Source organism: Pinus tabuliformis, chromosome 9 (genome assembly GCF_031772625.1).
Source record: "Pinus tabuliformis cultivar Carrire ecotype Pingquan chromosome 9, CPIR1, whole genome shotgun sequence".
Taxonomy (NCBI): Eukaryota; Viridiplantae; Streptophyta; class Pinopsida; order Pinales; family Pinaceae; genus Pinus; species Pinus tabuliformis.
This window is the reverse complement of record NC_142307.1, coordinates 509688885-509707328: the sequence shown is the minus strand read 5'-3', so window position 1 is coordinate 509707328 and position 18444 is coordinate 509688885. Positions and strand designations below refer to the sequence as shown.

The 18444-nt window shown below is 37.2% G+C and overlaps 1 protein-coding gene across 1 annotated transcript; it reads right to left on the bottom strand.

Moving 5' to 3' along the window:
• Window positions 1-9411: 9411 nt before the first annotated feature.
• Window positions 9412-17346, bottom strand: LOC149149444 (uncharacterized). The gene is made up of 2 exons (XM_089439567.1): window positions 17314-17346; window positions 9412-12077 (listed from the first exon to the last, which is right to left on the bottom strand). Exon 2 carries the CDS (start codon window positions 11390-11392, stop codon window positions 10493-10495), a length of 900 nt encoding a protein of 299 aa, XP_089295693.1. The 5' UTR covers window positions 11393-12077; window positions 17314-17346; the 3' UTR covers window positions 9412-10492.
• Window positions 17347-18444: the final 1098 nt, after the last annotated feature.

The window sequence follows — 18444 nt, the reverse complement described above, 5'->3', positions numbered from 1 at the left end:
AGTGACAATTCAGCAGGTAGACCTTGGCATCAGAGAAAACCACACAAGGGGGGTAGAATTATCAGGGAAGAGCCATCAAACCTCAGAGAGTTGTAGGCCTCTCATTTAGCTGTCACTTGTTTCAGGCACCTAGGGTGTTATGAGTTCTGTGAGCAAGTGGAGAGAGTTCAACACCATCCTGAGCTCACCAGGATTTTTGTAGCCAATCTTCGTGACAACAAGGTGACTCTTGCTGGGGTGACATTCACAGTTTCACCCTCCATCATTGCAAAGGCAACCAGGATTCCAAATGTGGGAGAGAAATGGTATAAGGCACAGGACCTAGATGAACACTATTATGAGCCCTACATCAAATCTAGGTACAAAAATGAAGCAAAGAGGCTTTTTCCTTTCAGGTTCCTTAAAGACAAGTATGCCCCCATGATGAAAATCATCATGAAATATTTCACTTGTGAGGCAGATTTTCTAGATTTTACACCTATCACATCAGGATTCCCATGCATTTTACAAGGGTGAGGATGTTGAAATCCCTTATTTCTTGTTCAGGAATATTTAGAAGATGGCCTACTTTGTACAGAAAAATCCATACCCCCAGCAGATGAGTAGTCTCTACCACTATTCCTTGATCAAGATGATTGTGCTACATTATCTTAACCTCCTCAACATATCCTAGGAGACATTCATTGGCCATACCAGAGGGGGACAAGAAAATTGTTTGCAACTGATAGGCAAGTGTTTGCTCCACTTGGTGTGGAAGGGACCTTGCCTTCTTCATCAACTCATAGGCAAATGCTTGCTCCACAGGGTGTGGAAGGGGCTTTTCCTTCTTCATCAACACAACAGGTACAGGTGCAGCAGCTGCATAAAGGGAAAGAAAAGATGTTGGAGGAAAGTCTTGATGATGAGGAGGAGAGAGATTTTGATTTGATGGAGCATGATGAGCTAGAACAACATCATATTCATCATGGCATAGAGACAATTGACTTGGAGGCTCAGGATGAAGCAACAAAAGAAAACATCATCATACAGGAGAAAGAGGCTCAAATCCAAGCATTGATGGACAACTTGGAGAGAGCCAAGTATGTCATCACATATCTGGAACAAGAGAACAAGCAGCTAAGTGATAAGCAGGTCCTCATGGAGCTAGAACTTCTCAAGGCAAAGAGACAAAGTGTCAAGGGTAAATCAGCAATGCAAGAGGAAGAAGCATTGGTCACTTTAACATCAATTAAGAAGGAAATTGAGGGTGATAGAGAAATTTGGCTTGAAAGAGTCAATTTGCACTTAGAAAAGTTGCTGCAAAGGGCCAATAGGGACAACCAGATCATCAGGCACATGGCCTACCACTACAGGACCCGGAACAAAATTTGCAATATAAGGGTCAAGCAGATGAAAGCAAGGCTAAGATGGGCTCTCAAAGGAAAAAAGGAGGAGGATAGGCTTAGGTTGCTTGTTGAAGCTTCCTTGGCTCATAAAGATGCTTGATGATGGTGTTGCTCACCAATTTTGATCAAATTTGGAGGAATTTTTGTCTTTGGCAAATTTTGGAAATTTTAACACAGGAAACTTGGCTCTATGCACAATGCCACTAGCGTTGCGCTTTTCCTAGGGACACCCAATGGAAAAATGGCTTGCATTTTTGGATTCAAAGCGATGAGTACATGCACCCTATACATTTGATAATCTTTTGGAGTAGAACTGGTCTACCAAAAGGTCAAAAAACACCCCAAAAATGACCTTTCTGCCACTTTTTGGACACACAGAAGCAGTCTTGGGAGAATCAACTTTTGAGGGGTCAAATGAGCTTCAAATGAAGAAATTCTAGATGTTTTGGAAATTAGACTTGAAGAGATTTCCAATGAGCTATCATGAGCTCAATTTGGATGTCAGGAAGGCCTCCAAAAGGGACCTGAAAGTGGCGCTACGTGTAGGGCCAGTGGCGCTGTGCATAGGACAAATTTTGCACAGGATTGCCATTTCACTGTGTTTTGACTGTGATCATGGATTTTCTCTCATGGAGGATGTTTTAATAATGTAAATTATGACTTGGCTTGTAAATATGATGGATAATTAGTAGTAGAGGGTAGATTCATTAGATTAAAAGTCATTTTGAGCACAAATGAATTAGTTTCCTCACTTTTAGAGGCAAGTTGTTAGGATGCCTAGATTCTAGTTTCTTGTTCAGTGTTGGTTAGATTAGCTCCTCATCTTAGGGATTCGACCCCTGAGGATGGGAGGAGGTTGAAACAATGTCTATATCTTCTTCTTCTTTCTCATTGTAAAGGGTTGGACTCAGCTGGATGCTTATGCTCTGATTGTACATCATTTTGTATCAGTTTAGCAGGAGATTAATGAAAAATTTCAGCTATTTCTTTGGGATCCATGTGGTATGATGTTTAGTTCATTTTTCTCTCTTGTGATCATATGTTAAAATATTTTGTGTACTTCATTAATCATTTCATTGCTTCTAAGTGGATGTTTTCAAGTTGATAGGCAGAATCCATAACATTAATGCTCTACTTTGGGAAAATATTCACCAGTTTATGTTTTCTACAGTTTAGGAAGGATCCATGGTGATCACATGCTCTTCCTAGCTTCTCACCAGTCTTGAATCACCTCACCCATCAAACCCTAGAGTGCTAAGCTTTATACCTACCTTGCCCCATCGAACACCCTGCAATTTTGACCTAATTTCCTAGCCCTAACTGTCTGGCTCCTCCTAATCCAACAAAACCCTTTCAAAATCAAATCAAACCTTGTGCTACTATACCTAGCCTAATATCATTTTCCTAATCCAGTCATCTTGGCTGAGATCCTTACGAAGAGAGCCCTCTCCCGGCCTAGTAGGGCTAGCTACTTGGCTGAGCGTGGTTTGTGGTTACCCTGGCATTGCCTTCCTTCAGCCTGAGGTTCAATCCAAGTGCTAACAATGATAATGGTAGATTCAAGCAAAGTCTTTCGGTAGAAGTCACATAAGAGAAATTTTTGGCTAACGTGTTTCGAACCAACAAGTGTGGTTCATCATCTGGTCCCGATGATGAACCACACTTGTTGGTTTGAAACACATCAGCCAAAAATTTATCTTATGTGATTTCTACCGAAAAACTTTGCTTAATTCATTATGGATCACAAAATCTTGAATACAGAAAATGGTAGATTCGTTATTTCTTATATATGTCTTATTTGACCAGAAAGTGTACAGTTGGAATGGTGTATGTATAAAGTGAAAAATTCTCAAGTAGAATCAAACCCCACTTTTTGTGCTGAAATAAATATTTGAGAAATTTGAATTGTCGCAAATTCTTCATTGCAAGATGAAATTATAGAATTGTTCCAATGGACATGCAAGGAGCTATGTTTGTTCCATTTCTTCATCTTCAAATGTGAAGTCATTGATTATGCATTAATGAACTCGCATCTGTTGGATTGCATTCATGAAATAACTTCACCATTCTTGAAAATAGGATTGGACTCCTCACATCTATCTCAATGGCAAAGAATCTCCATTGTTCTCGAGCAATGTGTAGTATTTTCTTTTCACTCATTGACCCAAGCAAGAACTTGCCTTCAAAGCATACATTGTGTGGGAGCTCTCAAAGGCAGAATTAAGGTCGCATCCTCTTTTGTGAACCTTCCCCATATGATACGTTTCAATAAGCACTTCCATATAGCTTCCATGGGTGATAATATCTTATGTAGTTTACATTGAAGTGTTCTTTAGTAACTTTCTTGCATTGAAATTTGTTGACGAGACCCATCAAAATACCATAATGAATCTTCTTCAAACGATGGACTGCCTCATTGATACTCTCAAAGGCATTCATGAGCTCATGAACTCTCATGTCATTAGTCACCAAAGCATGACATCACCTCTTGTTTTAGGGTTACATCTAGTTCTTCGATTTAGAATTTTCAATTTGGCCATGAACATAACACAAATCTATTGTAGCTTATGGGAATGCAATTCTAAAATGTTAAAATAAAGTTTTCAGATTGTCATATCAGAGTTATAACTTTTTGTTGGCAAATTATATTTCATATCCATATTGTTTAAAAATTTATGATAAACACTTTATTGTTTTTATATTATATTTATCCTCAATTTTTTATCATAATAATAATCCAGAGAGAATAAAATTCAGAAAGGAAATCAAAAATAAATTACGAATGGGACCTATAATGCATCCTATCATAAATAAATAAGAACTCGCATCATTTTGTTGAATGTTTTCATGGTCCTTTAAAATCCATAATGGCTAGAAAATCAAGCTTCTTAACCTACACTACACAAACTATTGTCAGCTAAAATAGTAAGGATTGGCAACTAGAATACTACAATGTGTTCCTTATGGTGACAATATCGTGATGGTGGCCAACTAGAATACTATAATGCGTTCCTTATGGTGACTAAATCGTGATCGTGGCCCTGGGCAGTTGCACAATCGTTTGATGTTCAAATACATTTATGAATTGATAACCCTAGACAGCCACATAAGCATAAGAGTTAGAAGTTCAAATATGTTTTATGAATTTGTATAAAAGCTAAAATGAAAGGCGTTAAAATAATACGACTGTCATCCCAGATGGGATGTGAAATTGCAGGGCTGAGCCGTAACATCGTTTTGTTTCTTCCACTTTTAGTCGAATTCATCAATGACTTGCACTTCCAATCTTCCCAATGATGAACCCAAGCGAAACGGGCAATGCCATAAGGACTTCCGTGCATTTAGAAAATTTGATTGATTCAATTATAACCAGTGACACAAAGAAATAGGGACTTTCATGGATTTAGAAAAACTGATTGATTCAATTACAATCAGTGACTGCGTGTTACTGAATTTTTACATGCGTGTCACTGAATTTTTGAATTTTTATATTCTTTTATGCTCACTGCGCGTTACTGAATTTTTATATGCGTGTCACTGAATTTTTATATTCTTTTATGCTTAAGAGTGGAGTAGAAACATTTCTCGGAAAAACTAATTCAATTACAATTAGTAATTGTCTCAATTACAATAAGTAATTGCATGTTACTGAATTTTTATATTCTCTTACGCTGGAAGAGTGGAGTAGAAAAACCTAAATAATTCTGTATGTAATTTTTATATTCTCTTATGCTTAAGAGTGGAAAAGAAAAAATTCTTAGAAAAACTTATTCAATTCTAATTAATAATTATTTGTTACTAAATTTTTATATTCTCTTATGCTTGAACTGTAGAGCAGAACCTAAAGAATAACTCTCTATAGACAATAGAGGAAGTGTAAGACTCTATGATAAACCCATTACACATCAATGGTAGTAGATAAAGCCAAGAGGCATCAACAGTAAACATGTTGCATAATGAAACCAATTTTGATGTGAATTAAAACTTACATTATGCTTTGTGACACACATAATATCACCTAAGTGAAGTTCTACTTCCTTTCACCTTAGTGAAGTACTACTTCCTTTCACCTTACAAGTGAAGTTCTATTTCACTTTCAATTTTCTACTTTTATTTTTGCAAACGTTTAATCGGTTGTGGTTGTTAGCTTCCCTTAGCATTAAAATTAGAATTAGTTGTAAAGATCTACTTCCACTTTCATTTTTCCAAATGTTTTAATTCCACTTTCATTTTTCCAAATGTTTTAGTCAAATGGTTGTGATTGTTAGCTTCCAATAACATTAAAATTAGAGTTATTTTTGATTGATTTTGTTTTTGTTTCAATATTTGGCGATTTCAAGTTTCTACTTTCAAATTCCAAATGTTCTAGTCAAATGGTTGTGGTTTGTTTCAATATTTGGCAATTTCAATTTTCTATCATTTTTCCAAACTTTTTAGTCCCTGGGCATTAAAATTAGAGTTAGTTGTGAAGTTCTACTTCCTTTCACCTTACCAGTGAAGTTCTACTTCGACTTTCAATTTTATACTATTCATTTTTCCAAACGTTTTAGTCAAATGGTTGTGGTAACGTTATAGTCAAATGGTTGTGGTTGTTAGCTTCCTTTAGCATTAAAATTAGAGTCAGTTTTTCTTGGTTTTGTTTTTGTTTCAATATTTTTGCCAAATATTCATTTCAGAGTTTTGCTAACTACTCGTGGTTAAAAAAGGTTAAAATAAATGTTAAAATAATTTATGTGCGGATCATGAATTGATATCTATCTATAAATTAAACCTTAAAGTAAAATACCCTCAAAAGAAAGCTTCTCTCATGGAATTTTGGAAGTGCTTATTGGACAGGTCCACATTGGGTAGTCCAAGCATATCCTCATTGTTTCATTGTTTTGCTTGGTTTTGTTTTTGTTTCAATATTTTCGGCAAGTATTCGTTCATTTCAAATTTTTGCAAATTACTCCTTCATTAATAAGTATTAAAATAATTTACTTGGGGATCATGAATTGATATTGATACGTTTCAGATTTTTACCAATTACCCCCTCGTTAATAAATATTAAAATAATTTATGTGGGGATGATGAATTGATATCTACCAATAGGTTAAACCCTAGAGTAAAACACCCTAAAACATAATTCGCAGGAAGCTGCTCTCATGGAATTTTGGAAGTGCCTGCATTGAATTCTTCAAACCCAGCATGAAATTAGTTCAAAAAAATCATCATCTACTACAGAAGTTTCTCTCGTGGAATTTTGGAAGTGCATTGCATTCTTTAGATGAAAATACTTCAAACCCACCATGAAATTAGTTCAAAAAAATCATCATCTACTACAGAAGTTACTTCATGGAATTTTGGAAGTGCCTGCATTGCATTCTTTAGATTAAAATACTAGTGTTGGGAGCCCAGTGCCTGCATTGCATTCTCTAGATTGAAAAACTAGTGTTTGGAGCCCAGAAAGACCTTAGTTCAAAAAAATCATCTACTACTATTTGTGCATATATTCAACAAGTTTTCTTAGTTTTATCATCTAGCCTTCTAGCTTAGTTTTATCATCTAGCCTTCTAGCTCAAGCTAATGGCTTCAACACCGACTTAGAGAGTTCTCTATCACCCTGAGCAGTGTCACACTTTCAGCCCTGGCTTCAACACTAACTTGAGGGTTCTCTATCACCCTGCGCAGTCACTTCAGCCCACCATGTGGTTCAATTTTTCACTCACGTTCATCTTTTTGCTGGTTCAACTTTTTGAACACAGATACCTGGCATACCCTTCTCTATCTCTCTCACACATACCTGGTTCTCTATCTCTCCCTATCTCTCTCATGCCTGGCATACCCTTCTCTATCTCTCTCACACATACACATTCCCATTCCACTACTACTCTATCTCTCTCACACATACACAATCTCATTGCACTACTCACTGTTATTTTGAGTATCCTTTGCTCTTCCTCTCTATTCACTCTGTTCACACACATCCTTTGCTCTTCCTCTCTATTCTTTCTACACACATGCTCTCACTGTTATCTTTGCTCTTCCTCTCTATTCACTCTGTTCACACACACCACTCTATTCACTCTGTTCACACACACCACACATGCTCTCACTATTATCCTTTGCTCTTCCTCTCTATTTACTCTGTTCACACACACCACACATTGCTCTTCCTCTCTATTTACTCTGTTCACACACACCACACATGCTCTCAGCATGAGAATTCTTTTGCGTCCCTCCTCACTCTGTTCACACACACCACAGAGAATTCTTTTGGGTCCCTCCTTAGGCTATGAGGTCGATCAAAAGTATCCCAAATGCTCTTACACTCTATTCGTACACACCACATATGCTCTCAGTATGAGAAATTTTTTGGGTTCCCCCTCAGGCTGTGTACTCAATCAAAATTGGGCCATACTCCTGCTGAATGATGATAATTTATCTTTTCTATGACATTTCCATGGATATTCTGGAATAAACACTTTTAATCATGATAATTATCTTTTCTATGACATTTCCATGGATATTCTGAAATAAATTTAGACACTTTTAATTTGGGTGCTACTCAGGTTGTGTGGTTAATCCAAAGTGGTCAATCAAAAGTGGGTACATGGCCATAAAAGTGGGTACATGGCCATACTCCTGCTAAACAATGATAATTGTCTTTTCTATGACATTTCCATAGATATACTTTTAAGAATGTTTACAATGACTATATAGTATTCACCACTTCGATGGTGTTTTAGGTGGAGATATGTTTTGTATTCACCACTTCGATGGTGTTTTAGGTGGAGATATGTTTTGGATGTTGTTTGCGTGGTAAATCAATTCGATGGTGTTTTAGGTGGAGATATCCAAACCAATTCGATGGTGTTTTAGGTGGAGATATGTTTTGGATGTTGTTTGCGTGGTAAATCAATTCAAAGCCTGAGGTGAACAAACTTTGTCTCAATTAACTTGTCCAGAGATTTGCCAATACGAAAAACAATTTTGGACTACCTTTACTCCCCCATGCGCTAGAGAAAGAGAGATTTTATATAAAAATTCAAGATTCATGAATCTTGAGAAGGTGAAAAACCTGAAATTGCCAATTGGGTTGACTAAGGAAACATAGGTGAAAAAACTAGAAATTGACATTTGGGTTGACTAAGCACAGTTTTGCCAAGAAGAGGAGAAATCTGAAGGACCAATATGGCATACTCTTTGCACTGAACTTCTAAATATCAAACTGTAACAGAGCTGCGCTAGTAAATATGGCATACTCTTTGCACTGAACTTCTAAATATCAAACTGTAACAGAGCTGCGCTAGTATATAAGAAGAACGAAGCAGTTCTGGGTAATAATTTTAATTAGAACTGCACATAAGTTGCTAATTAAAAGTATTAACGATATGCGAGATAAGCAAGCAAACTGAAGTACCAGTTCACGAATTGCAATACACAATGAATTGGTGGTTGTATAGAGAAGAACTAAGAAACTGTTGTAATAGTACAATGAACTCTAGCTCTCATCCAATTTGCCTCAACACAATGAACAAATCAGGTTTTAAAATCACAAAAGTTAAAAGGAAGCTACAACGTACAAATAAAAGGGCCACAAGGACGCTGAAATGGGTAATGTGCAGCAATAAAATTGTATTGTTCTTTGATTTAAAGGAAATATGATAGAAAGCAGTTTCTACAGTAGAAACAATTCCAAAAAGTGCTTGGTATCCTACTTATTTTATGGGGTATTTTAAAAAAATAAGAAAACTTAGGTGTAAAGACCTTGAACCTTGAACCAGACCAGAAAGATCTGCGAGGAATTGATGAAATTTATTTGATCAAAAACAATATAATTTACATATTTTTGCTCTATTATTTTGTTCCCAAATCATAACCTTTACATCTTGCCAGGATGTTTGGATAGTACAAGAAACCAATACCGATGCGGAAGTTGTAAGACCCGCAACATGGAAATAGCCATCGTTGCATATACATTTGGCATGCTCTTAGCATTTGGATGACAGGATCTTCCATGTACCCAGACCAAAATAGGGGATCATGGATGACAACAACTTTAACCTAAAGCCCAATATCCACAAATTGACAAACCAAACTTTACAGTACAATGTGCACCTCTATCTAGGAATAAATTTGATATCCTCCCTGCTCATCCCCAAGGTGCCCAGGGCTCTTTTCTTTTGCTTTTGGTAATAAATTTGATATCCTCCCTGCTCGTCCCCAAGGTACCCAGGGCTCCTTTCTTTTGCTTTTGGTACCAACTGCAATCGGTTTGCACCTCTATCTAGGAATAAATTTGATATCCTCCCCGCTCATCCCCAAGGTGCCCAGGCTCTTTTCTTTTGCTTTTGGTAATAGATTTGATATCCTCCCTCTTCGTCCCCACCCCAAGGTACCCAGGGCTCCTGCAATCCGTTATTATTATTACTGTTATTATTATGCATGCCAGGAGGAATGAAGATCTCTTCTCTGCTGTGCAGCATGGATAAAACTATAGAGAAAACCTGTAAGGTTTTCAATTGTGATTGAGAACAAATAGAATACGGACCGTCGGCAACTGCTGCCATTTTTAATGCGGTTGTATCTTCCCTTTCTCCCTGTAATTCACATAATGTCCGACATGAACCAAAATTTCAGATAGGATTTACAGAATGACAAACTTCCCGGTATTTTCAGAGGTGAAGGTCCACTTGATTTAATTTTGGCCAAACCATGTATGCCTGCTGGTACTCGAGCCGTTATACTTTTCTTGCATTGCTTTTCACAATTTAAGTGACAGCTTCCAAGTCCTTCACCTGGAGACTGGAGACTGGTCATCAAAAGCACATCCTGCTGAACTTGGGGTAGGGCTCATTGCGGAAGTATTGCTGCATTCTGACTTGCAAGAATTATCTTGATCATGTGAATGTATTGACTTTGAATTATGAAGGCTTTTGTTCAGAAATTTCTGTCCCCATCCCCGTGGATTCTTTGAAACAGTGTCATTGTCAGTTCCACTGATCACTGTAGCTGTCAATTCCAGATTTGGAGAAAATGGCTGGGATAGACAAAGTTCGGCATCTGAGTCTTGAGATACCCCAACTACCCCAGTTCTCCACACAAACTGCATTTCCATCTACAGATCAAGACATCAGACTGGATTGAAAAAATTCGCTGTATCTTTGTTGTGAAGGCTGACTCAACCGTGAGATACCCCAGTTCTCCACACAAACTGCATTTCCATCTACAGATCGAAACGTCAGACTGGATTGAAAGAATTCGCTGTATCTTTGTTGTGAAGGCTGACTCAACCGTAAGTCCAACGTCAGGTTCTTGATGGCCTGTTTAGTTGAGGCCACATAGCTTGGGACAAAACTAGTATTGCCGGCAATTGGACTAGAGGATGTTATTGATGTAGAGCATGAATCACCACAGTTGCCGTTTGGAATTCTCGTATGGTCCGACTGATCAGGAACAAGAATGCTATTCTCTGTTGAACATGTTTGTCTTGCAGGTCTCTCTTTGATATGTTCAATGTCTACACCAAATATAACAAATTCAGTTTCCACAGCAATTTCTAAGCTACCAAAACTGTTAATCTCAGGGCATAATGAACTGGTGACTCTCATGTGTCCCACAAGATCAACAAGCGGACCAGAATGAGATGTGTACAACCAGTCAAAACCTTCTCTGCCACGGTTGTTGCCTTTCAACTTTTTGGCTACAAAAGCCTTTTTAGACTCCTTCAAAGAAAAGCTATAATATGGAAATCTATCCTTGAAGGAACAGTGAGGAAGACCCTGTGAAATCAAAGGATGAGTAGGTGAAGCTGATGCACTTGGATGACTACGCTCTGTCTCTGGTGTAGCAATAGGATATGGTTCATGTTTCCAGGTAATAGAACTGCCACTTCTTTTTGAGATTTGTGAGAACAGCTTTCTGAAAACCCTATTTTCTAAATCCATATTCAACGAATGTTTGCATGGCATTAATTCCTTATTTAATTTTTTGACCTCGGCTGAACGTATCCAGGAGATGACCATAGATGATGGTTTTTTTAAACTAATTTCATGCTGGCTCTTTCTGGGCTCCAAACACTAGTATTTTCATCTAAAGAATGCAAAGCAGGCACTTCCAATAGTATTTTCATCTAAAGAATGCAAAGCAGGCACTTCCAAAGATCCATGAGAGCAGCTTCCCGCTAGATATGTTTCAGTATGTTTTACTGTAGGGTTTAACCACCCTACAGGTAGCTGGACTAGATCAACCCATGAGGCTGTCTGATTCATGAAATAAATGTTTCCTCAGTAGCAGAAAACTGTTGCCATTGATCATTTGAAATAATGCTCTGAAGCTTGAATTGATGACTCTTTGAAGGCATGGTGTTTCGAATATCCATGGAAAGCACAGATGAAGTTTCATGAATACACTTATTATGATCTATGTCTACAAGTGATAGGCAGGTACCCACTGACATAGAAATATCTGAACTTTCTCCCTGCATAGGAAAATCAAGAACAGAAGTACTCTTAACTATGGAGGCACGATCACCCACATTAATATAGGAACTATCCATATTTGTAACAGAAAAATCATTACAACCATCATCAATTTGGATGTTTCCATTCTCTTCAAAAGCCTCTGTTAGAGGAGATCCTATATTCATTGAATCTGAATCTATCTCTAGAGTGGAATTTTTAGCTAATAATACTTCATTTGCAGCAAGACCTCCAAACATTCTTCGGTAGAACGTAAAAATGTTGGACTAACATCTAGTTCATTGGGTGGCATGGAATTGTCTTTCTGAACAGTAACTCCTATCCCTGGAAAATGGCAAGATTCAGGATTTGTACGAGTTGAGGGTGAAATTTCTTTGTATTTTAAAAGGGATGCAATTTCATTGATTTTGCGTACTTCTGAGCATTTTGTCATTACCATCATTCCCTCTGGAACATTTAAGTACTCATAAAGTTGAGATTGGTTGTATGACTTGGTTTGAGAATGTGCTGGAAATATTTATTTGTCATCATGACTTGAGATATCTGTAGATATAGCCTGTTTCTGTAAATGCGCGGCTGGAAAATATGACTTGCACATATGGTTGGGACTGAAAATGGAAGCATCTGTTGACCCAGAGAACATTAAATGGAAGATGATGGCTCATTCTCCCTCCCAGAAAAGGAGCTAGCTTCACTCCTACGGGAGAAATTTGACAATTCTAAAGTTGACGAGGAGTGAAAGGTCATGTCACCTTCTGCATCTCCTTCACTGCTACACCACATAGGCAAATTAGACCAGTCCTCTTCCCCAAAATGCACATCACTTTCCTGAAATGTCTCTCCTGTTTCCATGCTTTTAGGACAATGATATGACTTTGAATCTAATTCTGTAGTGTCTTCTAACTCTTGTCCCTTCTCTGTTGTGCTACTTTGACAATTTTCAGAAGATTCTTCACCCATAATATTCTCAGCCACTTTTGGGAGGTTTTGTTTGACATGCACTACAGGTTTCACTTCACAGTTTGTTGCTTCCATATCCTTGTCCTCTTTAACATTGTTCCAGCTCCTTGACATCATTTTGTCTTGAGTTCTTTGACGTACATTGTTAAGAAGAAACCTATCATTTTGTCTTGAAGTTCTTTGAAGTACATTGATAAGCAGAAACCTTTATCACTTCCGAAACATCTTCACCATGCACTTTTCTGGGCAGAAATGTTAGGACGTCTTATTTTCAATGGCATATTACCACAAGAACGCTTGAGATGAGAGATACCTAGATTAGGTCCAGAAAAGATACAAATATCCCTAGCCAGTTTCTCAACAATAGCTTTCACCTTTTTCTCAGGAAGACTAATTTGAGAGGCTTCCATCTTTATACGAAACCCTCCTCTTTCCTTTTCATGAATAGAAGATTTTGATATCATTGGGCATGGACTATTTGCAACAAGTCCCATCATAAGTCGTCAAAATGGTCATAAGATTTTGTTCAATAGCACAATGCCTGACCTGCAAAACATAAACCCCGTTTGTTAATAAAATCTAGAGCATTAAAAAGCACATTTTCCTTCACAATGAAGCAACATATAAACCCTCAAAATTGAAAATATCCATGTTCACAAGTAGTGGAAACACTGAAGTGTAAGGAATACGTTGAAATTCAGTCCAATCATTCTTGGGAGGGCCATCATAATAGCATTTTTATCAACCAATGAACTATAATACTGTGATAGATGACTTAATAAGTATGGAGTAAACTAAACTTGCAAGGACAAGTGGCAAGCAGGAGAGCCAACCATGACATGAGCTTTGCATGAATCTGCACAATGAGAACACAATGTCTTAAGAGCACTTTTTCGCAATTCAAGTTATATGATAGGAATAAAATTATAAAAGAAATGTACAAGATTGAAAAATACAAGCTCTCACCATTACATTTTGTTGCTTCCATATCCTTGTCCTCTTTAACATTGTTCCAGCCTTGTCCTCTTTAACATTGTTCCAGCCTTGACATCATTTTGTCTTGTCTTGATGTTCTTTGAAGTACATTGATAAGCATAAACCTTTATCACTTCCGAAACATCTTCACCTTGCACTTTCTGGGCAGAAATGTTAGGACGTCTTATTTTCAATGGCATATTACCACAAGAACGCTTGAGATGAGAGATACCCAGATTACGTCCTGAAAAGATACAAATTGGTGGTTCTTTTAGTGACCTATCCCTAGCCAGTTTCTCAACAATATCTTTAACCTTCTTCTCCGGAGGACTATTTTGAGAGGCTTCCATCTTTATACGAAACCACCCTCTTTCTTTTTCATGAATAGAAGATTTTGATATCATTGAGCATGGACTATTTGTTGCAGCAAGTCCCATCATAAGTTGTCAAAATGGTGATATCATAGCACAATGCCTGACCTGCAAAACATAAACCCCATTTGTTAATAACATCTGGAGCATTAAAAAACACATTTTCCTTCACAATGAAGCAACATATAAACCCTCAAAATTGAAAATATCCATGTTTACAAGTAGTCAAACATCTGGAGCATTAAAAACACATTTTCCTTCACAATGAAAGAACATATAAACCCTCAAAATTGAAAATATCCATGTTTACAAGTAGTCAAACATCTGGAGCATTAAAAAACACATTTTCCTTCACAATGAAGCAACATATAAACCCTCAAAATTGAAAATATCCATGTTTACAAGTAGTGGAAAGACTGAACTGTAAGTTGAAATTCAGTCCAATCATTCTTGGGAGGACCATCATAATAACATTTTTATTGACATCATGTTGAAATTGGGGTAGGGCTCATTGCGAAATTATTGTTGCATTCTGAAAGTCATCTTGATCATGTGAATGTATTGACTTTGAATTATGAAGGCTTTCGTCACATGTATTGACTTTGAATTATGAAGGCTTTTGTCAAGAAATTTCAGGCAACTCTTTCAAAGAGTGTCTTTGTCAGTTCCACAGTTCATAGTTTGTCTCTATGATCACTGTAGCTATCAATTCCAGATGAGGAGAAAATGGCTGAGATAGACAAAGTTTGGCATCTGAGATACCCCAACTACCTTAGTTCTCCACACAAACTGCATTTCCATCTACAAATCGAGACATAAGACTGGAATGAAAGAATGCACCGTGTCTTTGTTGTGAAGGTTGATTCAACCTTAAGTCCAACATTTTGTTCTCAATGACCTGTTTAGTTGAGGCAACATAGCTTAGGACAAAACTAACTAGTATTGTCGGCAATTGGACTAGACGATGTTATTGATGTAGAACAAGAATCGCCACAGTTTCTGTTTGGAATACTCGTATGGTCTGACTGATCAGGAAATAGAATGTTTGTCTTGTAGGTCTCTCTTTGATATGTTCAATGTTTAAATAGAACAAATTCAGTTTCCACAGCAATTTCTAAGCTACCAACACTGTTAATCTCAAGGCATAACGAATTGCTGACTATAATGTGTCAGCAAGATCAAGAACATGCTCCCAAAACTGTTAATCTCAGGGCATAATGAACTGGTGACTATCATGTGTCCCACAAGATCAAGAACAAGCTCGTCCTTTGAGATTACCCATTTAATTTTGTCTTTTTTTAAGATTTAAAATTGTCTTATTATCAGGACCAGAATGAAACGTGTACAACCAGTCAAAACCTTCTCTACCACACTTGTTGACTTTCCACTTTTCGGCTACAAAAGCCTTTTCGGACTCATTCAAAGAAAAGTTACAATATGGAAATCCATCCTAGCATGAATAGTGAAGAAGACCCTATGAAATCAAAGGATGAGTAGGTGAAGTTAATGCACTTGGATGACTACGCTGTGTCTCTGGTGTAGCAAAAGGTAGCCTTTCAAGATCCGGTTCATGTTTCGAGGTAATAGAACTGCCACTTCTTTTTGAGATTGGTGACAGCAGCTTTCTAAAGGTACCCTTTCATGTTTCCAGATAATAGAACTGCCACTTCTTTTTTAGATTGGTGACAGCAGCTTTCTAAAGGTAGCCTTTCATATTTCCAGGTAATAGAACTGCCACTTGTTTTTGAGATTGCTGACAGCAGCTTTCTAAAGGTAGTCTTTCAAGATCCGGTTCATGTTTCCAGGTAATAGAACTCCCACTTCTTTTTGAGATTGGTGACAGCAGCTTTCTAAAGACCCCATTTTCTAAATCCATATTCAACGAATGTTTGCATGGCATTAATTCCTTGTTTAATTTTTTTGATCTGGGCTGAACTTATCCAGGAGATGACCATAGATGATGATATTTTTGAACTAATTTCATGTTGCCTCTTTCTGGGCTCCAAACACTAAGTATTTTCATCTAAAGAATGCAATACAGGCACTTCCAAAGATCCATGAGAGCAGTTTCCCACTAGATATGTTTTAGGATGTTTTATTGTAGGGTTTAACCACCCTACAAGGCTAACTGTCATGTTCCCACAAACTTTGCAGCCATAATATGCTTTTCATCTAAAGAATGCAATACAGGCACTTCCCTTCCAAAGATCCATGAGAGCAGTTTCTTGCTAGATATGTTTAGGATCTTTTATTGTAGGGTTTAACCACCCTACAAGGCTAACTGTCATGTTCCCACAAACTTTGCAGCCATAATATGCAAAGGAAGATTCTCTAGTTTCTTGGTGCATGCATTGACTTTCTTTTATGATTGGTTTTTCACATTGTAGTTGGACAGCAGATGTCGCTTATTTAAGCGGTACATTAACATGCCATTTACTACATTGAGTATCAATCCATGAGGCTGAGTTTGATTCAAGAAATGTTTCCTAAGTTAAGGAAAATTGTTGTCATTGATCATTTGAAATAATGCTCTGAAGCTCGAATTGAAGACTCTTTGAAGAGGTGGTGTTTCGAATATCCATGGAAGGCACAAATGAAGTTTCATGAATACAATTATTATCATCTATGTCTACAAGTGATAGGCAGATACCCACTGACAGAGAAAGATCTGAACTTTCTCTCTATATAGGCTAATCAATAACAGAAGTACTCTTAACTATGGAGGCACGATCACCCTCGAATTGAACTCTTTGAAGACATGGCATTTCGAATATCCATGGAAGGCACAAGTGAAGTTTGATGAATACAATTATCATCATCTGTCTACAAGTGATAGGCAGGTACCCACTGACAGAGAAAGATCTGAACTTTCTCTCTATATAGGCTAATCAAGAACATAAGTACTCTTAAATATCGAGGCATGATCACCCACATTAATATAGGAAATATCCATATTTGTAACAGAAAAATTATTAGAACCATCATCAATTTAGATGTTTCCATTCTCTTCAAAAGCCTCTATAAGAGGAGCTCCTAAATCAATTGAATCTTTTGTTTTCAATATGAGTTGGGAGGCTGCATCATTTCCATTTTATCTAATATCTAAATTTATCTCTGGAGAAGAATTTTTAGCGAATAATACTTCATTTGCAGCAAGACCTCCAGGACATTCTTCTATAGAACTTAAAAATGTTGGACTAACATCTAGTTCATTAGGTGGCATGGAATTGTCTTTCTGAATAGTAACTCCTATCCCTGGAAAATGGCAAGATTCAAGAGGGTGAAATTTCTGTAAAAAATGGTACCAAGGAGGTGTTTCCTAGGCCAAACATTCTTCTGTACAACTTAAAAATGTTGGACTAACATCTAGTTCATTAGGTGGCATGGAATTGTCTTTCTGAATAATAACTCCTATCCCTGGAAATGGTACAAGGAGGTGTTTCCTAGGCCAAAAATGGCCTAGGGAGACTCTTAAATCACCTTTTTGTCTAAGTGATATTATGAGTTTATTAATATCAAGGGGGCTAATGTACCTTTAATGTGGAGATGTACTGGCTACTTTATTATTGAAGTCCCCCGTGAGTTAAAAGTTACTTTATGTGAAAAAGTACTAGACACTTTACTTTTTTGAAGTGACTTTTATAATCTAAAGTGACTTTATGAGAAAGAAAAGTGACCAAGGTACTAAAACATCAAAAAGTACTAAGGAGGCTCATTAATAGAAAAGGGGACCACATGGTACTAAAACATCAAAAAGTATTAGGGAGGCTCATTAATAGAAAAGGGGACCACATGAAGAGGAGTCAAGTAGGGGACTTGTTATCACTCCAGGAAACTCTCCTAGGTTGCAGCTCGGAGATGCCTGGTAACATATAATCTTCAATATTGTTCTCAAAACTATTGGAAAAAATGATGGTTTGGATCAAGCCAGATAACCATTTCAACTATGTTTTTACTCAAGACATGCATGAACACCCTCAACTTACAAGGCTTTAGACCACTAATGCTCAATAGTTTGTAGATTCAATAAATGAATGGAGAATACTGATCATACCAGAAGATGCATACATAAACATAAATGAATGGCTAGCTACACGCAACAAAAGAGAATACCGACTGTACCGGCAGATGCATATATGACCACATATGAATGGCTAGCTACAGGCAGTAAAGAAGCTTGCAAATCTAATTCATCAACGCAGAGATAAGATGACAGTTATCTGGCATTAGACACAAAAGAAACATGAACAACCTATTCAAGTGCAAGCTTAGAGAAGAAGAGAAAATGGA